The sequence below is a fragment of the Carassius auratus genome, chromosome 1, assembly GCF_003368295.1.
Source record: "Carassius auratus strain Wakin chromosome 1, ASM336829v1, whole genome shotgun sequence".
Classification (NCBI taxonomy): Eukaryota; Metazoa; Chordata; class Actinopteri; order Cypriniformes; family Cyprinidae; genus Carassius; species Carassius auratus.
Window position 1 is genome coordinate 31,608,611 of NC_039243.1, and position 23,032 is coordinate 31,631,642.

A 23,032-nucleotide genomic window follows, 5' to 3' on the forward strand; every position below is an offset into this window, starting at 1 on the left:
ACCTTCCAATTACCTCCACTCATTGATTAGTGCATTAGCCTGCCATGGCATACACACACACACACACACACACTCCGTGAATACATTAGCCCAAACTGAGTGAGATGTAAAGGTCAGACAAAATGAGAGAGAGCGAGAGCCGGAGATGAGGTGGAGAATGATAAATGATGTGTGATTCCAGCCACAGCTTCTATAAAAAGCAGCCGAGCAGGATCGAGAAGAGAGAAAAAAAGCTAAATCTTTTTATTGTCTTCCGTTGCATGGAACCTTTCCTAATTCCTCGATGGGAATTACACACCGCTACAGTCTGAGCACATTAGCAGTGAGGAGTTATAGAAAACGAAAAATCTATCTCTCATGTGTTGAGGAAAGCGGCTTGCCAGTGTGTAAACATCTAAATCGAGTCTCAGAAGAGAATGTGAGCATGTGTTACAGGTGTATGTGCATGTGTGTATTAAAGAGTACCCATATATGGTCATTTCCTCCACATTTACTCTGGGACATGGTCTATGGCATTGCTAATTGGATCTTACAGTCTGGTCTACCCTGAGGTTTTTTGTGTGTGTGTGTGTGTGTGTGTGTGTGTGTGTGTGTGTGGCAGCTGGCAGGTGGTAAAACAGGCAACCTCGGGGCAGGATATGGTGCTCTCTCACTTTACACACACACACACACACACACACACACAAACACTGGGAGTCATTCTGAATGAACAGAAACCTGTATAATCAAATCCATCCAGTTCAAATTAAAAACATACAGTAGAAGCCAGCACTTTTATGAATCTCTTATGAGGGCGAGACATGCCGTTACGCAGCATGACACATCCATTCATGGTTGGTGATTATTCTCACGTGTAGTCTATATCCCTACATCTTTCTTCATGGAGAGCCAGGTTATCGTCACCAGTCAAAGTCAAGGTCAGACTGATAGCAGGCTGTGCTCTCGACATTAGCCAGGACCCAAAATGATAATGTTTCTTGGGATGAGAGAATCTGTGCAGTTTGGAAGCAAAGAATTAATTTGTCCTACCAAGGAACAGTGAAGAATGCAAACAGGATGGCTAATATGTTTGTGCTGTTATGTAATGTGGACGTTCTCAAATGACTATATCTGATTGATTTTAAAAAATATACACTTGCATTGTTCTGTTTTTGATGCACAATGTTTTTTATTACGCTCTTATGTGCTAATTATGCCTACACGGTGTGCTCAACTGAAACCTAACACAAGGCCACGTACACACTGCAAAGTTTTGGGAGTGACAACCACATTTAAATATGGGAATAAATACTCTAAATTATTATTCCGTGTGTGATTCACTCCAGGTTGCAACAGCTGACACGGTGATAACTCAATAGCAGCATTATTGCATTACCAACTAGCTGCTGAGTTTCAGTGTGAACACACTAATCTGATTTAATGAAACTGCATCCTGAATCTTTCATCTGTGAATTTGGTCGTAAAACATGGTCATTTAAAAAATGTTCATTGTAAAGCAAATATTAAGCATTCTGTCAGACACATGCTAGTATATAACTTTGTGCTCAATTGAATTAATATATAATACTTTATATTTAATATTCTAAAATGTTGTTTGGATTTTCCAAAGAATTGTGATGAGATTCTCAAAATCCTATCGCCAGTATTATTTTAGTATTTTTATATACTATAACAGTATTTCTTAAAATGTTGAACTAGCTTTCATTTTTGTTTTAGTTTCAGTTTTAGTCATTTTGTTTAATTTCTGTTTAATTTATATTAAAGTTTTTCATGATTTTAGCGTTTTCCATTTTAACAAAAAAAATTGTTAGTTGCCAGTACAAGTTTTTTAAGTTTCATTTTTTATAATATATTTATAATTTAGCTTTATTAAAAAAAAATTTATAATAAAATAGTTTATCTTTTAGTTAACAATGACAAGACTTATATGTTATGCCTCCTATCATTCATATTCAATAGCCAAATATATTATTATTGTCTAAAATAGAAGAAATTACATAAAACAGTTTCTTCGTGTTTGAGAAATCTTATTAAGCATGAATAACCTTATTATGTAAAGAATGTTGAGAATAGATAATCTCCGTTGGAAACTTAAAACACTATAATTTCCTCTTCATCATGTCATTTCATATTAAATAATATAAACAATATTATTTGCATCCCTATTATTTTAAAATAAATAAACCGTGTGATGAAAGGAATCAAAATACCCATGCACAGTTCAATTCAATGAAATAAAATCCTTTGCACAATTGTGTGTGTAATGCATATTTTTCTGTAATTTTTAAAATATATATTTTAAATAAAATTAAATAGTAATTTGTTTCTACGACTGGCTACATGCACATCAAAATGCATATTATTATTTTTTTTTAATATTGCATGAAAAAAATATATAACAATATATACATTTTAAACTTGGGGTTTACACACACACACACACACACACACACACAGATACACAAACGCACACAATAATACAATCTGTAAGACAACAATAGAGCACAAAGCATGTGAATGTATCTCTCTACCTGAGGCCCATAATCTTGTAGGCATCAGGCAGATAGCAGCGAGTGTTCTCCATTTGAGCGGGGTCCGAGTCACAGATCTTGTCATCTGTGCGCCCATAATTGGCGCTCTCGATCATAATGACATCGGTGCCCGGGCAGCGCAGTTCAATCGGATAACCCTCACACGACAGCTCTCGACGCACCACAGCCATCGGCACTGGAGCACGACTTAAAACTGCGGAGAGAGAGAGAAATATTGCATTAAACCAACTATGCAACAAATCTAAACATGAACACAGTGTTCTTCATCTTCCATTCACACGCTCTCTCTCTCAAACATGAAATAATCCGCTTTTGGAGTGTGTTAGACAGAGAAGGCATGTAGAAAAAGGAAAGGAAAACTATTCTTCATTATGCAATAGATAGATAGATCGAAAAGTCACATCTATCTATTTATCATGCCCTTAAATTACACACACACACACTCAGACGCTTAAATCAAAAATAATTTTCCTGTTTTCCTGTGCTGTAAAGCCATAGACAGACACCAACACAATAAACTGCATTTTAATGCGTGCACAGACACAGACAGAGACACTCACGCACACTCGCTCTTATGAAATTAACATCAGGGATGTGAATGACACTTGACTGAATGCATGAGTTCATTTCATATTCTGCTGCTGCCTCTGATTAGCCCAGGTTCATAAAATATGATCACAATATATGATATGATATCAATACTTAGCAAATACTAATTTACCTTTAAATGCTTTCCACATGTTTGTTAGGCCTTGAGAATGAACTTAAAGATTTATAAATGAATTCTACCGAGCTTTCTTTGATTTTAATTTCATTTCATGAGATGTCTGTTATATTCCAGATAAAATGAAATTTAGTTTTTCATTTTACCATATTTTTTGGACTATAAGTCACACCTGAGTATAAGTCGCATCAGCCCAAAAATACGTCATGATGAAAAAAAAACATATATATAAGTCGCACTGGACTATAAGTTGCATTTATTTAGAACCAAGAGAAAACATTACCGTCTCCAGCCACGAGAGGGCGCTCTATGTTTTCAGTGTAGACTACAGGAGCAGTGAGCAGCACAGAGTGCCCTCTCGTGGCTGTAGATGGTAATGTTTTCTCTTAGTTCATTTCTCTTGGTTCATGTCAAATTAATTTTGATAAATAAGTCGCACCTGAATATAAGTCGCAGGACCAGCCCAAACTATGAAAAAAGTGCGACTTATAGTCCGGAAAATACGGTAGTTTTCATTTTATTTCAGTGTTTTTGTGGGTGTGTGTTTGTGTGTGTGTGTATGATTCAATACAAATTTACAAAATAAAATAAAAAAAACAGTTCATGGCCTCTTTACAATGACTTATTATCCATTCATTCATTAATTCACATACAGAACATGCTCATTAGTTTTTAGCGGCATGCATTGAGTGGCTTCTGTCACGTTAATAATCCAAGTCGAGTAAAAATGTCCAGAGTTTCTCATTGTTATCCACATCTGCTTTATCAGATCAAATGTTCTGATTCTAAAAGGCCATGCAGCAGAAATGACTGTGCATAAGTGTGTGGGCACGGCTGACTTTAGAACTGAAATGGCTTATGGGTATAATGTAGGTTATTGGTTTAAATAGGATCAGAAGGCTGCTGTCGAGGTAGAACTGTGTTTCAGCGCCCTTGAGACTGAAGGAAGGTGAGTGCCAGAGAAAAGAGCCAATCGATGACAGTGAGAAAAAAGGAGAGCGGCTGAATGAATGTGTGCATTACAGAGATACAGAGAACGTCGATAAGGCAGCGCTTGGTGCTGAGCGTTGCCCTGATGTTTTTAAAACGTTCCCCCAATGACCAATCCCCCAGTGTCCTCTGAGCTCAAACCGTTACGCTAAAGGTCCCCTTGAGGGGCCGACTCGCGCACACGGGGTCACGCTAGCATGTGGCACACACACACACACGGCGTCTAGACGGCTGCATCTATGATTATTGATCTGTCAGATCCTCTTACATCTCACACACTTTTAACAAGTTCACACACAATTTTGATAGTTATGGATCGGCCCATAAAATGGCTCGTTCACTGGAAAACAATCTGGCTATATTTCATATTTCACTATGGTGTTTGGTAAAAATGCAGCCATCTATTAAAAGGCTTTGGAGTTGTTTTTGTTCATGTGGTTCAAATATCGTTCCCCCATATGTGCGAGAGCGCGATTCTGCGTATGTGTGAACGTTTTGATCACAACGCTGTTGTGAAAAATTCAGTGATTGCTCATGAATCATTTATTGCTGCGAGAAGAGACGTCTCAATTAATAGTTTTCAAAACTTTTAATAGGACGCAAAAACTTTTCACTGAAGATTTGAGAGCTGCGTGCTTCGCTCTCATTTGGCTCGTCTTCATCTGACAATCTGCACTTCAAGGTTGAGGGCCAACTAATCAAATAAAAGCAGTAAGACATCTCATTTATGCATCTCGACGAAAACAACACAACAAGGAAATAATTGGCCTTTGTGTGTGTGTGTGTGTGTGTGTGTGTGCGCCTCTTACCGAGCGTGACGGGTGTGAAGAGGGCGAAGAATAAAAGCAGGCGTGTGGACCACATGACCGCCGATGACCCTGATGACCTCTGCACTGACTCGCTGAAGAAGCGTCTCACATTAGCCATGGAGTTCGTCTCTGATGCACGAACCTAAAGCAGGAAGGACACAAGTAGTCCTATCATACACTTTATCTCAAGTCTTGATGATTTATTACCCTGATTTATGGCCTGATTTATGGCCGTACAGTCCGTGTAGATTGACAGGTAGTCAGAAGTGTGCATGGTCAGTTTGGATTGATTTATGACTATAAGGCCTGTCAGTCAAAGCGGTTGCCATGCCACTGGGTCCTGTGACCCTTGATTGACATGGCAGAGGTGTGTAAATCAAAAGATCAAAGAGATCTCAGATTTGACTTGTGTTGTGTTTATTACTGGATATATAATGGTTGTATCTGTAACCAGAGCTGTGGGGGGGGGGTTTCTGTGAAGTTCCTTTCTGGCTTGTTGTTCACACCTAAAGACAGTGGGGAGGTGTTTGGGTTCTTCCTGGGGGGAAAAAAATGGCGGTGCAAAAGTGAGGGTTTTGACGTCTTGGCAGGATCAATGTTTGTTTAATCTTTATGGTGTTGATACCTAGGCACCAACAGGCCACATGCTCCCCGTCTACAAACACATTTGAAAAGGAGGACGATGTCTGGTGTCTTTCCAGGTGAGAATTTCAAAGAGTGAGAGAGACAATTATCTAAATCATCAACTAACTAAGCCGCTGAAGAGATAAATAATTGAATGTTATCTGGAATTAATAAAATCAAACAGGCATTCCTTAATGTTAAGAAAATACTATCCATAATATGTGATGTGTAAAAGGAGTTGAAATCTCACGCTAATTTTAAAACCAACTCTAAACACACACACACACACACACACACACACACACATTGGTTTTCCATGTTCTATGGGACATCCCGTAGACGTAATGTTTTTTAGACTGTACAAATTGTATTTTGCATCACCATACATCAACCTTACACTTAAACCTACCCCTTACAGAAAATGTCTTTCATTTTAAGATTTTCAAAAACACTTCATTCTGTATGATTTATAAACTTGTTTCCTCACGGGGACAAAAACAATCCCCAAGGATTTTGGATATTGCCATCATTGTTCCCCATAACATGGGGTATACCTGAACCACAAACAAACACAAACACACACACACACACACACACACAGACACACACAGTAAATCTGAGTAAACTAAATTTTATTTATGAGCAAATTCGTATTTGTTGTTTTTACTTTGTGTTATGTAAGAAATGTTTTAATTTAATAATCTAACCTGTAGTATGTGTACTGTAAATGAACAAATATACATTTAGCTTAAACTCAGTAAAATAATTACACTTACCATTTTAAACATGTCTAAAAGATTACACATTGTGTGTCACTAAAGCAAGGCACACTGTCTATTGTCTTAAAAAATGTTTAAATAACCTGATGACGAGCATTGTTTCTTTAGATCATTTACGCACACAAGTGCTTTTTTCGCACGAGTAGAAAACTCTTTGGATGTGTTTGCCAAAAACATAATTTCTACATCTTAAATGCATGACTGAACTTTTCTCATTCGACAGACATACTATTTTCTAATTATTTCCCCGGCCTATAACACGTGGTGTAAATGTTCTTACCTAGAACAGAAAACATACACTTTGACTATTTGACTATTTTGTAGGCATCATGTAATGTGAAATGGTTTACAAAAAAAATTTAGCATCAGCAGCTGTGATTTTCAAAATGAAAGAAATGTACAAGCTAAGGATGTTTCAACTATTATCATCATTTCCTTTTGACTCTGATAAACTGGTAATGAATTTTCTATGCAAGTGACACGATATACAGTTCTCATACTATTTGTGTAGATAGCTGTGCTAAAACATTTATGACTATTTTTGCATGCCAGCAGATTATGTCAAGGGTGTTTCACATCTAAGAATCACAATGTTTTTTAAATGACATTTTTCTTACACCTCAAGATTTAGCCATATCAAGATTTTGGACGGCCGTTCACAATTTGTTTGTTGGACTGTACGTTTTTAGGTGATCTCTGTGTGGTGTCATCATAATAGGAATAAATGAAAATTAAGAACTTATGTTACAGTTTTTCTCTTCGAGATATTTCTTTTAGTGCAACTTTGTGTCTGTCCAAAAAGTGTGATCACATGAAGCATCGACACAACAAAAAATTAAGTCTAGCTGTTTTACACTTAAAACTATTACAACCTAAACAAATGAAACGGTTCCACTGAAAGATGCCCACTCGTTTAAGTTTGAGCATGTTAAAGTTTCCACACTCCTGTGTAGAGATACATTTTATCCATAACCTTTTGTGTATTCACGTGACCAAATCACTAAGAAAGAGAGTATAGCAAGAAAGCAAATGTTTACAATGCATATAAAATTCAGAATACAATTGTTAAAAAAAAATTATGTTGATTTGTAAATGGTATTTTTTATTAATCCACTAGATTAAGTCATCTTGTTCAGATAGCAGATGAAACTATTCACATTTTGTTTGTTTGGCCGTTTTTGTTTGAATACTCCTGTAAGTTCATGCTAACTCTCGCGTGGGAAAGAGAGCAGGGTGAGAACATCCTATTCATTTAAGAAAAAGTATTAAACATTTGACCAAACTTTTTTATTATTTTGACAAAACACAACAACATTAAAGAATGTTATCCGTTCCTATGGCCATCTTCTTTGACTCAAATAAAGCAACATCTCTGGTGTACGCAAGCATCTACAATGTGTGTATGTGCTAAACATCTGTTTCTCCCACTTCTGCCAGATTTGTTAGATGGGCTTTTGTTGTAATACAGACACATTTGAGAACTACGATGTTCTCACTTTTGTAATGGTTATAGAAAAATTCAAAAATAACTCTTGCATACGTAGCAAAACTGACTAAAAAAATCACTGAATTAAAAAATGCAAAAGTGTGTACGGCATTTGACAAAACAGGATTTTAGCTGTAATGAGCACATAAGACAAAAATTGTCAAAGTGTGACTTGTAAATATATTCTATTTTATTTTGTTTTATTTATTTATTTTTACCAGAGATAGTCGACTGATCTGTTTACATGTTGTTTTGCCATTTTCTGATGAAGAGTTTTCTCTGACTGTGGTCAAACATACAGTGCCTGTTCATAGGAATTTTTACAGCATAACTACAGCATAAAAATATCGCCCCTACATCTAGAGCTCTCGTTCATATAGCTGATGATGATGTTCACATTTTTATTTGTCGTACTCGTTAGTTTCAACATTTCTACTGGACATTAAAGAGTAGGCCTATGTGTACTCCCTTTATGTCAGAAGCATTAACATCTACTGTGTGCTAAGAATTTTCTGCTTTCTCCACTTTTGGTGGATTTACTAGAGGGACTATGTGACCTTGTTGTAATGTGATTACGTTTAAGATCCATATGATTGCACTAAACCCCCTTGAATAGGTTATAGACATACTCTTTTATACAGGAAATGTTTCCACAACAGAAATATGTATCAGAATAACAAATACCTAATTTGAAAATATGAAATCCTCTCTTCTAAACTATTGTGAAAACTTTTAATGTTGATCCGGCCCACCAGCCGTGTATCTTTTTCATTGTTTTTTAGATAAAGACTATTCTCAGAGTTTGGTAAACAGGCAAAAACATTAACAAAATGTAGTACAAGATGATTAAATGATTGTCAAGAGACTGTTTAAACTGAGATTGTGATGCACTTTAGAGCTTTTTCTGGTCTACCAGTGTCACAAAGACACAAAATTTTCAATCAACTTGAAAATGAGTTCTGCCATTTTCTGTTCTGACTGTTACACTTAATACAAACCCATCTATTACACTTAAAGTTAGACATTAAAAGTCATGGATGTCACAGGAACTATTTCCTTTCTCTGTTTCTCTAAACATCACACTAAATAAACCAGAGATCACATGTAGAAAGAATTCTTTGAAAGGGGCATGTCTTAGTCCATTTTAGATGGTCTGCACCAACACATGTTTTAGATGTTTTAGGTATTCATCAGACTAACAGGTTTGATTCGGGAAACACACACAACTGGAACTAAGTTTTGTCATGTCTTTATAATTGATCTACTTTTACTTTTAAAACAACACAGTGTGAAATTATGGTCTTCGACAGCATGGGCCCCTGAAATGTTGTAGTATATCTTTGTTTTCACAAAATATCTAAACATTTATCTATCTTAAAATATTAGTTATTACGTGTTTACAAAGTTGTCATGTCTGACGTTTACATTTTTAAGAACATCTGATATAGTTTATCATCTTTAAAATTTTATAACGTATATTTCACCAAACCTTGACGCCTGAAAAACGGGTTTAGCATCAGTCCACATTTCAGTTGTTAGCCAGAAAATGCAAGTGAGCCGATATTTCATTACCGAGATAATCTACATGATGTGAAACTAGCTCACAGTTACATTACAGTTTTGGGTTCTAGTTTATGTTGAATAGTGTTTGTTACTGCTCCAAATGTTTAACACCACATTACTCCATTGTGAAGATATGTACTGTACAAAAAGTTTTTCACTGTAGTAGTCCCAACTCTGAAACCAGACCAAACAAAAATGAGCTTGAGCCTTAGTTGAAGCAGAATTAAAATGTTTTCTTTTTATCTTTCCATGATTTGTGCGTGTTGTTCTGAACCACTGTTTCATTTTTAACATCACAATCGTATTGTATTGTCATGCATGATTGTAAAGAGTTTTGTGTGTGTCAGTCTCTGGATTTTTTTGCAAACAGAACTGCTGTAATGTTAGCGAGCTCTTTGTGTTGTCTGCTTTACTGTGTTTATATACGTCAGAATTCTTTAAATTTGCTCGGTTAAAGTATTTAACACCGTTTTGGGTAATGTGTGTGTGTGAATATAGAGGATCTTTACAAATATGTTTTCTTGAAATAGCCATGTAAAACTCTGAATCGAGACTTCTTCTTTTAAATATAACATTAACACATTTTTCATGAGCTCAGGCCCATTGTTTTATAAACCACGAAAGATTAAAATGTGATTCAACATTTTATTTCAACAATACATTTTTGAATATACATTCATACACTGAAGTAGTGAAGAAAATGGTCAAATTGGCATTGCTAACAAACAGTAATAATGACATTACAGGTGGTCTAGCCAGAAAAGAAAATCTCTACAGGCCAGCATGTTTTGTTCTAGTATGTAGTTGACGTAAGTTTGAACAATTTCACATGTCATGGAACCATAATTTTTTGAAACCAACAATGTACATAAATCTGTTACACATGTATTAATACACATTAATAATAATTATAGTTCTTGGCCGATTTGTACATTATTAAATTATATTAGTGGTCATCACAAACTTAAGGCGTAAACAAAAGTACCTTGCAACAGTGTGCTTTAGATTTACTAGAAAGATCATTTGAATGCTTTGGTCGCAAGGAAAACATACATTGTTTAAGAGAAAATAATCTCACTGAATGTGCTAAAGCATCCAATGTTTTAAGACTACTGAAGGTGTCACATCCTTGTTTGTTTCACACCTGTGGGCTCCTACCTACATTCCAAGTGTGATATTTAAAAAAGGTTTAGGGGCATATAGTTAACCACAGAAGACTTTCTGCATGCTCCTGTTACAATGACTGCCGCAGCTCCAAACAGTCCTGAAACATCTAGAAGAATTATGTGTGACACACCGCCAAGAAGTTCTGCTGAAATGAGAGAGGAGCTGACTTTTGCACCAAGGAAAAATTAAGGGAAGAGCATAAGAAAGGTTCTCATTGAAGATGAAGATTTTGTGAAACAGGATTTCACTGTGTCTTATGATCGTGTGGGGAGATTTGTGTTTGACAAAGAGTTGCAGATTGTTGAAGCTGATTCTGTCAGTCCACGTAGATGATGTTTTGATCGACAAGATGTTGCAGTAGCTCCGCTGACCGTGCTGTAAAACCCCTTGTTCGCAGATCTAGGAAAACCTGCGATAACTGCAGAGTTTATGAGGTCAGCCGCTCACAGGGGAAGAAGACTAGCCATAGTCACGAGGGGTGGTCTTGTTTCTACGTTTCAAATGTTGCTTGGTTGGTTGTTGAGATGGGGGTGTTGCACTCTAAAAGTGGAGGAGGGTGAAGGGGGCCTAATTAGGGATGTGTTTAGACCGGTGAAGCCTAGCTTATGTCACCAAAGAGAATTCTGTCATTTTCACTGGAAGATATTTGGATTAAAGATTACGAGGTTTATTAGGATTTTTGTTAAGACACTTGTTTCAAGTAACGGTAATGTATTGTGTATTGGGAAAACTTAATCCGACAGCCATTTATTAAACATAGAGCTAGGAACACATAGAAGGGTGAGTAAACACTGAAAAAGAAACATTACAACATCATTGTTCAGGTTTGTTATACCGAATACACTATTATCTGACTGATCATTCGGTTTTAAAATAAATTTAAATTGACTGAAACAGCTTGTTTATCATTGAAAAAATTGTGTTCAACATGGGTATGTCACATTGCTCAAAATATAGTCTCTTTTTGCAGCATTCGTAAGAGTTGACCTCAGGAAGGGGCCAGTCACGATCAGACTCATCAGAGTCAAAGTTTGTTTTCAAAGTCCTCCCGACGTTTATTTATCTGCATGAGATAATTCTGGTCATGAAGCGTTTTGTTCCAACAGGATGCTATGGATATGTAGTCTGGTGGCTTGTTTGCATGGTACCGCATACCAGGCGTTGTACCATCCCATTGGAAAATGTACCAGATGTTTTCATCCATATTAAAGTTTCTCCAAATTTGATTGTAGAAGTATGCCCAGTCTACGGTGGTCAAAAGCAGGTAGGTGCGTTCGGATGTATATTCTTCATAAGATTCCAAAACGTAGAGCTTCACAATCTGCAACTCTTTGTCAAACACAAATCTCCCCACACGATCATAAGACACAGTGAAATCCTGTTTCACAAAATCTTCATCTTCAATGAGAACCTTTCTTATGCTCTTCCCTTAATTTTTCCTTGGTGCAAAAGTCAGCTCCTCTCTCATTTCAGCAGAACTTCTTGGCGGTGTGTCACACATAATTCTTCTAGATGTTTCAGGACTGTTTGGAGCTGCGGCAGTCATTGTAACAGGAGCATGCAGAAAGTCTTCTGTGGTTAACTATATGCCCCTAAACCTTTTTTAAATATCACACTTGGAATGTAGGTAGGAGCCCACAGGTGTGAAACAAACAAGGATGTGACACCTTCAGTAGTCTTAAAACATTGGATGCTTTAGCACATTCAGTGAGATTATTTTCTCTTAAACAATGTATGTTTTCCTTGCGACCAAAGCATTCAAATGATCTTTCTAGTAAATCTAAAGCACACTGTTGCAAGGTACTTTTGTTTACGCCTTAAGTTTGTGATGACCACTAATATAATTTAATAATGTACAAATCGGCCAAGAACTATAATTATTATTAATGTGTATTAATACATGTGTAACAGATTTATGTACATTGTTGGTTTCAAAAAATTATGGTTCCATGACATGTGAAATTGTTCAAACTTACGTCAACTACATACTAGAACAAAACATGCTGGCCTGTAGAGATTTTCTTTTCTGGCTAGACCACCTGTAATGTCATTATTACTGTTTGTTAGCAATGCCAATTTGACCATTTTCTTCACTACTTCAGTGTATGAATGTATATTCAAAAATGTATTGTTGAAATAAAATGTTGAATCACATTTTAATCTTTCGTGGTTTATAAAACAATGGGCCTGAGCTCATGAAAAATGTGTTAATGTTATATTTAAAAGAAGAAGTCTCGATTCAGAGTTTTACATGGCTATTTCAAGAAAACATATTTGTAAAGATCCTCTATATTCACACACACACATTACCCAAAACGGTGTTAAATACTTTAACCGAGCAAATTTAAAGAATTCTGACGTATATAAACACAGTAAAGCAGACAACACAAAGAGCTCGCTAACATTACAGCAGTTCTGTTTGCAAAAAAATCCAGAGACTGACACACACAAAACTCTTTACAATCATGCATGACAATACAATACGATTGTGATGTTAAAAATGAAACAGTGGTTCAGAACAACACGCACAAATCATGGAAAGATAAAAAGAAAACATTTTAATTCTGCTTCAACTAAGGCTCAAGCTCATTTTTGTTTGGTCTGGTTTCAGAGTTGGGACTACTACAGTGAAAAACTTTTTGTACAGTACATATCTTCACAATGGAGTAATGTGGTGTTAAACATTTGGAGCAGTAACAAACACTATTCAACATAAACTAGAACCCAAAACTGTAATGTAACTGTGAGCTAGTTTCACATCATGTAGATTATCTCGGTAATGAAATATCGGCTCACTTGCATTTTCTGGCTAACAACTGAAATGTGGACTGATGCTAAACCCGTTTTTCAGGCGTCAAGGTTTGGTGAAATATACGTTATAAAATTTAAAAGATGATAAACTATATCAGATGTTCTTAAAAATGTAAACGTCAGACATGACAACTTTGTAAACACGTAATAACTAATATTTTAAGATAGATAAATGTTTAGATATTTTGTGAAAACAAAGATATACTACAACATTTCAGGGGCCCATGCTGTCGAAGACCATAATTTCACACTGTGTTGTTTTAAAAGTAAAAGTAGATCAATTATAAAGACATGACAACACTCAGTTCCAGTTGTGTGTGTTTCCCGAATCAAACCTGTTAGTCTGATGAATACCTAAAACATCTAAAACATGTGTTGGTGCAGACCATCTAAAATGGACTAAAACATGCCCCTTTCAATGAATTCTTTCTACATGTGATCTCTGGTTTATTTAGTGTGATGTTTAGAGAAACAGAGAAAGGAAATAGTTCCTGTGGCATCCATGACTTTTAATGTCTAACTTTAAGTGTAATAGACGGGTTTGTATTAAGTGTAACAGTCAGAACAGAAAATGGCAGAACTCATTTTCAAGTTGATTGAAAATTTTGTGTCTTTGTGACACTGGTAGACCAGAAAAAGCTCTAAAGTGCATCACAATCTCAGTTTAAACAGTCTCTTGACAATCATTTAATCATCTTGTACTACTTTTTGTTCATGTTTTTGCCTGTTTACCAAACTCTGAGAATAGTCTTTATCTAAAAAACAATGAAAAAGATACACGGCTGGTGGGCCGGATCAACATTAAAAGTTTTCACAATAGTTTAGAAGAGAGGATTTCATATTTTCAAATTAGGTATTTGTTATTCTGATACATATTTCTGTTGTGGAAACATTTCCTGTATAAAAGAGTATGTCTATAACCTATTCAAGGGGGTTTAGTGCAATCATATGGATCTTAAACGTAATCACATTACAACAAGGTCACATAGTCCCTCTAGTAAATCCACCAAAAGTGGAGAAAGCAGAAAATTCTTAGCACACAGTAGATGTTAATGCTTCTGACATAAAGGGGGTACACATAGGCCTACTCTTTAATGTCCAGTAGAAATGTTGAAACTAACGAGTACGACAAATAAAAATGTGAACATCATCATCAGCTATATGAACAAGAGCTCTAGATGTAGGGGCGATATTTTTATGCTGTAAAAATTCCTATGAACAGGCACTGTATGTTTGACCACAGTCAGAGAAAACTCTTCATCAGAAAACGGCAAAACAACATGTAAACAGATCAGTCGACTATCTCTGGTAAAAATAAATAAATAAATAAAATAAAATAGAATATATTTACAAGTCACACTTTGACAATTTTTGTCTTATGTGCTCATTACAGCTAAAATCCTGTTTTGTCAAATGCCGTACACACTTTTGCATTTTTTAATTCAGTGATTTTTTTTAGTCAGTTTTGCTCCGTATGCAAGAGTTATTTTTGAATTTTTCTATAACCATTACAAAAGTGAGAACATCGTAGTTCTCAAATGTGTCTGTATTACAACAAAAGCCCATCTAACAAATCTGGCAGAAGTGGGAGAAACAGATGTTTAGCACATACACACATTGTAGATGCTTGCGTACACCAGAGATGTTGCTTTATTTGAGTCAAAGAAGATGGCCATAGGAACGGATAACATTCTTTAATGTTGTTGTGTTTTGTCAAAATAATAAAAAAGTTTGGTCAAATGTTTAATACTTTTTCTTAAATGAATAGGATGTGCTCACCCTGCTCTCTTTCCCACGTGAGAGTTAGCATGAACTTACAGGAGTATTCAAACAAAAACGGCCAAACAAACAAAATGTGAATAGTTTCATCTGCTATCTGAACAAGATGACTTAATCTAGTGGATTAATAAAAAAATACCATTTACAAATCAACATAATTTTTTTAACAATTGTATTCTGAATTTTATATGCATTGTAAACATTTGCTTTCTTGCTATACTCTCTTTCTTAGTGATTTGGTCACGTGAATACACAAAAGGTTATGGATAAAATTTATCTCTACACAGGAGTGTGGAAACTTTAACATGCTCAAACTTAAACGAGTGGGCATCTTTCAGTGGAACCGTTTCATTTGTTTAGGTTGTAATAGTTTTAAGTGTAAAACAGCTAGACTTAATTTTTTGTTGTGTCGATGCTTCATGTGATCACACTTTTTGGACAGACACAAAGTTGCACTAAAAGAAATATCTCGAAGAGAAAAACTGTAACATAAGTTCTTAATTTTCATTTATTCCTATTATGATGACACCACACAGAGATCACCTAAAAACGTACAGTCCAACAAACAAATTGTGAACGGCCGTCCAAAATCTTGATATGGCTAAATCTTGAGGTGTAAGAAAAATGTCATTTAAAAAACATTGTGATTCTTAGATGTGAAACACCCTTGACATAATCTGCTGGCATGCAAAAATAGTCATAAATGTTTTAGCACAGCTATCTACACAAATAGTATGAGAACTGTATATCGTGTCACTTGCATAGAAAATTCATTACCAGTTTATCAGAGTCAAAAGGAAATGATGATAATAGTTGAAACATCCTTAGCTTGTACATTTCTTTCATTTTGAAAATCACAGCTGCTGATGCTAAATTTTTTTTGTAAACCATTTCACATTACATGATGCCTACAAAATAGTCAAATAGTCAAAGTGTATGTTTTCTGTTCTAGGTAAGAACATTTACACCACGTGTTATAGGCCGGGGAAATAATTAGAAAATAGTATGTCTGTCGAATGAGAAAAGTTCAGTCATGCATTTAAGATGTAGAAATTATGTTTTTGGCAAACACATCCAAAGAGTTTTCTACTCGTGCGAAAAAAGCACTTGTGTGCGTAAATGATCTAAAGAAACAATGCTCGTCATCAGGTTATTTAAACATTTTTTAAGACAATAGACAGTGTGCCTTGCTTTAGTGACACACAATGTGTAATCTTTTAGACATGTTTAAAATGGTAAGTGTAATTATTTTACTGAGTTTAAGCTAAATGTATATTTGTTCATTTACAGTACACATACTACAGGTTAGATTATTAAATTAAAACATTTCTTACATAACACAAAGTAAAAACAACAAATACGAATTTGCTCATAAATAAAATTTAGTTTACTCAGATTTACTGTGTGTGTCTGTGTGTGTGTGTGTGTGTGTGTGTTTGTGTTTGTTTGTGGTTCAGGTATACCCCATGTTATGGGGAACAATGATGGCAATATCCAAAATCCTTGGGGATTGTTTTTGTCCCCGTGAGGAAACAAGTTTATAAATCATACAGAATGAAGTGTTTTTGAAAATCTTAAAATGAAAGACATTTTCTGTAAGGGGTAGGTTTAAGTGTAAGGTTGATGTATGGTGATGCAAAATACAATTTGTACAGTCTAAAAAACATTACGTCTACGGGATGTCCCATAGAACATGGAAAACCAATGTGTGTGTGTGTGTGTGTGTGTGTGTGTGTGTTTAGAGTTGGTTTTAAAATTAGCGTGAGATTTCAACTCCTTTTACACATCACATATTATGGATAGTATTTTCTTAACATTAAGGAATGCCTGTTTGATTTTATTAATTCCAGATAACATTCAATTATTTATCTCTTCAGCGGCTTAGTTAGTTGATGATTTAGATAATTGTCTCTCTCACTCTTTGAAATTCTCACCTGGAAAGACACCAGACATCGTCCTCCTTTTCAAATGTGTTTGTAGACGGGGAGCATGTGGCCTGTTGGTGCCTAGGTATCAACACCATAAAGATTAAACAAACATTGATCCTGCCAAGACGTCAAAACCCTCACTTTTGCACCGCCATTTTTTTCCCCCCAGGAAGAACCCAAACACCTCCCCACTGTCTTTAGGTGTGAACAACAAGCCAGAAAGGAACTTCACAGAAACCCCCCCCCCCCCACAGCTCTGGTTACAGATACAACCATCATATATCCAGTAATAAACACAACACAAGTCAAATCTGAGATCTCTTTGATCTTTTGATTTACACACCTCTGCCATGTCAATCAAGGGTCACAGGACCCAGTGGCATGGCAACCGCTTTGACTGACAGGCCTTATAGTCATAAATCAATCCAAACTGACCATGCACACTTCTGACTACCTGTCAATCTACACGGACTGTACGGCCATAAATCAGGCCATAAATCAGGGTAATAAATCATCAAGACTTGAGATAAAGTGTATGATAGGACTACTGACACACACAGAGCAAGCAAAGAGAATGTTAATTTAACAGCTAAAGGTCACTTTTGTTGCACACAGTGATACAATTAAAAAATAACCAGAAAATCAAAAGTTACTCTGTGTATTTTCTTTATAAATGTCACTGGTGTTCCCGTGCATCCTTGCACATTATTGGAAAATATGTTTATTTTTATAATCTCTTATCAAATAGTAATAATGTTTTTCTTTCCAAACCAACTGAGAGAATTCAGCACAGGATGTGTTCTTGTGCTCAAAGACGGCTAGACTGAGAGACAGAAAAAAACAGAAATTATAAAAATTATAAAAATGCTACAGATAAACACAAAAACACATGTTGTGATTGTACCTCTGACAGATTGTGTGCTAGTGAAGGGGTTTATGTAATATATTCTGTGCGAGGAATGTTAAATGAGTTAATACTAATGAGTAAACCGTGAAATGTTTAACAGAATATTTCTGAAATTAAGGACTATTTTAAGGTCTTGCAGCTCAAAAAGCAGAGAAACTGATCCAGCTGAACCCAGATGTAATGATCACTCATATCTCATATCACTCATAAAAAAAAATCTATAATATTTAATAGAGATTATTGACTGTTGTGTTTGTTTGACCATGTAACAATTCAATCATCTGACAAAAAAAGAAAGCGTGGGTGTTTCATAAACTTTAATTTAGTTAGTTAGTTTTTTATGTCACAAATGAAAATTATATTAAAAGTGCACTGACATTTCATAATTGTTTCAATTAAGTTTTTATCCATACCAATTTAGTTTTATTATTGTTGCAGACTTTCAATCTTAAACAATGAAATCCAATATAAAATGTACATTATTATACTATTATGACCAATGCAAATGTAACTTACAGAATTTTAATAAAGTGCATCATTTTGAATCAAGTTTGTCAACTATTTTCTAAAAACGTATAATAATAATAACAACAATAATTTCCGCCACAGTGCTATTAAACACAATAAATAATATGAGATGTGTTGAAAATTACAGTGTGTTAAGAATGTACACTGTTGGACATATTACAAAGAAATTGAGCTTTAACAATGTATTTTAAGGCAGTTTACTTTCTCAACATTCAGATATCGCCCAAGGCAGTGCAATGTGTAACAGAGGCATGACAGCATAGGATAAAAATCCTGTGACAATACTCTTGAGAAGACACATGTGGCGCGCAGCTAAAGCCTCCTACAGCAGCTTAATGCATCCGTCCCCTTCCCTCTCCCACACACACACACACACACACACACACACACACAGAGAGAGAGAGTTGTTATGTAGGCTCTGCCTCCATTGAACATCTTCACCTTATTAAAAATAAAGCACTATACAGCCACTGTCTCATTAAACTTACATAAACACTCAACAACACCACTCACATAAACACACGCATAGCTTAAACGCTCTCTCTTTCTTTGTCTGAGTGACTGATGGCTGCTTAACTAAAGAGAACAGGAGGCTTTCGAGCAGATGTCCCACATTATAAACAGGGACATATGGAAATACGTCCACAGTACCAGTAAAGAGCATGTGTGTGCATGTGTGATCAACTAAGCATGCGATTATTCTTCCAGTAGAGATCTGGTCAAATGATTGTGTGTCTAAGAAAACAGTCAGTCTGCCAATCGATCATGTGTACAGTATATGCACATATGGGAGTGTGCATGTGACTAGTGCTTCGACAAATAAAAAAGACACACTATTCCACTTTACTTCAGATAATGATGCTGACTTAAATATCTGTTTGCATGCTTTTTTAAAGGAATATTCTACCCATGCATGAGAGTTTTGTCATCGTGTTTACCCTCATGTCTATCCAAACCTGTGTTACTTCAGTGAAAAACAAAAGATATATTGAAAAACACTTTACATGATATAATGTTGCTTCTTGCATATTTCATGAGTGTTTACGAAAAAGCATATTCAAAATAGCCAACATTTTACTACTGTATTGTGGTTTATACACATACTGTATCTCTGCAGCTCAGAAATTAAATGTTATGTTTGAAAGTGATAAATGACGAGAATTTTCATTTTTGGGTGAACTCTCTCTTTTAAGTGATTCGTTTTGATTTTACAGAGCAGAATATGTTCATGCTTCCTCAATTATTTCATTGTTTAGCATGATCCGTTTGACCATATGCTAATCTTAATCTCTTAATGACCTAATTATCTACTTCAGCATAACCAATGTGTGTCCACTCTAATGCTGATTAATCATTGGGTATCTGAGGATGACCGTCAGGACTTCTGCTATTCACTCATTCCTTAAAGAACCCATGATTTGTGTGCAATCTGTAGTTGGCTGCAAGTCAATTTGTGCAGAACATTCACACCGAGAGTACCAGATATGTACTACATAATCCAACACTGTTATTTTTTAGAGATGACAATCTTCAGCCATCATTTTGGATCCTTTGGCAGGTATAGCATGCATCTAAATACTATTTAGGTGAAATAGCAATAATTAGCAATAACTTAAAAATAATTGGCTTATTAATGTATGCATTAAGCAGGCTTGTATTGTGATAAAGTTCAGCACACTGTTGCATGCTAATTAAAGCACTGAAGCAAAAAAGAAAAATCTAGCCTACATAAACTGGTCAAGTAGTATGTTTTTGGACAATAAGACCATCATGACTCTAATACACACAGTCAGGAAGAGCACCGTTTCTGACCGACTTCCCCTTATTATACTTAGTGTTCAAAAACAATCTATCCGACTTAGATAAGGTAAGCAGATATGGTATCTGAACACTGAACAGCTGGCGTTGGTGTGTAAATGTCATAAGAGGCAATGCATTAATGTACACCTTGCATTAATGCATTAATGTTTTTTTTTCTAAAGGGGCAGGAAGTTCTGACACATAAATGTTACAGTTTGTTTTCATAGTTTAAGAAACTCTTTTTATATCAAAGGTTCACAGACTTCATTTTCTGGTGAATGACCGCTTTAAAACCTACTGTATCAAACGCTTGGGTTGTCTTTCTTTAAACGCTATGCCACTTAATGCGACGTGTTGTTATTTAATGCAGTGCTGCTGAATTTCAAGTGTGGCTGAAGTGAGTGAATACTGTCGATGGATCCACATTTGATTGAGACCAAGTAAAGTCGAGTGTGTTCCTGTATGTGTCGATATGCGATCCCTCTCGCTTGCTGTCACTCTCGTTCTCTCTCTGATTATCTGTAATGCCATATGGCAGTTTTTGACTCGATTGTGCTGCGGGGTGTCTTACATAGATGGTAGAGTTTGGCTATAAATTATGGCACAGAAATGCTTCCATGTCTGGCATGGCATGACCTTACGAGCTCCCATCAACCCCTGCAGCGCTGTGTGTCCAGTAATGAGAGCAGCAACCTCTCTCTCTCTCTCAAATCAGGGAGTCTCACAGTAATGACACACAATTAGAAAGACACGACCATGTATTCCCCCACCATCTCGCTCTCTCCGTTCCTCCCTGTGTCTCTTCCTATCTCGATCACTCCATCTCTGCTTTTTTTATACCTCACATTCCTCCTAGTGCATTTTTGGTGGCATGCACTGACCTCGTTTTTTGTTTCCCTCTTCACAATAAGGGAACAAAAACTTAAGCTTTCATGCATCGTGGACATTTGGTGAAATGCACCATCGTGGACATTTGGTGAAATGCACATTTCACAAATGCACAAATTTCACAAATGCACAAATTTCACAAATGCTCACATTTTACAAATGCACAAATTTCACAAATGCACAAATTTCACATTTCACAAATGCACAAATTTCACAAATGCACAAATTTCACATTTCACAAATGCACAAATTTCACAAATGCACATTTCACAAATACACAAATTTCACAAATGCACAAATGCTCACATTTCACAAATGCACAAATTTCACAAATGCACAAATGCTCACATTTAACAAATGCACAAATTTCACAAATGCACAAATGCTCACATTTAACAAATGCACAAATTTCACAAATGCACAAATGCTCACATTTCACAAATGCACAAATGCTCACATTTCACAAATGCACAAATTTCACAAATGCACAAATGCACAAATTTCACAAATGCACTCATTTCGCCAGGAACTGCAAACCTATAAGACATCTGTTCATCTTCGAAACAGAAATGATGATATTTCTAATATTCTGTCATCATTTGTATCTATCCATTGGCATTCCACAAAACCAAGATTTTTAAGATTTTGCATGTAATGTAATCCATATGAACTGGGTGGTTTAATTCAGTATCTTCTGAGGATTTAACTTAGGCTTTTATTTACACATAAACATTGATCAATGCATATACATACAATATAATAAAACACATCAAATATAATAAAAAGAACCTCAACCATACTTTTATTACGTGTTTTGAATATGAAATAAACTCTTATAGGTTTGCAATGACATGAGGTGAGTACATTTACAAAATATAAATTTTAGGGTGAATTGACCCTTTAAGACACAACAAATAAAGCTTCAGCATTTATAATCAAATTATATTTTTCATATCAACTGATATTGGATATTTTTCTTTGTGCATGTTCATTTCTATTTACATATATTTAAATCACAGTTGCATTATGTAATGCTTACTCAAAAGCAATGTTTATAAAACACTATTAATTTAATAAAACTTAAATTAAATTTAAAACAAAATATTCTTTTATCTTTTTTGGACCAAATACTAATGAAATGCAATGCTGGCCATTTATAATTACTTAATAAACATTAAAATAATTATCAATTTATAAGTATACACTCGATTTCTCATATCATTGCATCCCTAATTTTTTTTCGAATTCTGGATGTTTCAGACTGGATCGATCGAGACTGGTTAGGCGTTTCGATGCCAATAACGTGTCATCAAAGGGCCACTGAATGGGCCAATCAGATTCCATCTGGCCTCACCCCTAGCCCCGCCCATCCTCCCTCTCTTTCGCTCTTTCTCTCTTTCTCACTAAACAGCAGAAGAACTTAGTTTTGATTTATAATGATGGTGCTGGTGACTTTTTGCTCTGATAGAAGGCATGTTTATAAAACTCTTTCTGAGCCTCAAAGAGTCATAAATCTTTATTCATTTTCCCCCCGTTTCAATAATTCAGAATTCAGCATGCTGAAATCACTATTAATCTTGAATGCACACACACACATACACACATTGAGTGTGTTGGGTTGAGTTCCTCTAGCCTTTGCTCATAATATATTCTGTGTCTGTCTCTGGCTCACTCTTCATACTGCCAATACAACTGAG

At 35.5% G+C, this 23,032-nt stretch overlaps 1 protein-coding gene across 4 annotated transcripts in view; it reads right to left on the minus strand.

Moving 5' to 3' along the window:
• The window catches only part of LOC113107602 (adhesion G protein-coupled receptor L3-like), a 109,320-nt gene that overhangs the window by 69,058 nt on the left and 17,230 nt on the right, over positions 1-23,032 (minus strand). For all 4 annotated transcript variants that reach the window (XM_026270257.1, XM_026270248.1, XM_026270237.1 and 1 more), the window contains exons 2-3: positions 5,076-5,217; positions 2,532-2,745 (exon numbers count right to left, since the gene is read on the minus strand). In XM_026270257.1, coding sequence (XP_026126042.1) covers positions 2,532-2,745; positions 5,076-5,193 — 332 coding nt within the window. In that variant the 5' untranslated portion in view covers positions 5,194-5,217. The remainder of the gene's footprint in view (positions 1-2,531; positions 2,746-5,075; positions 5,218-23,032) is intronic.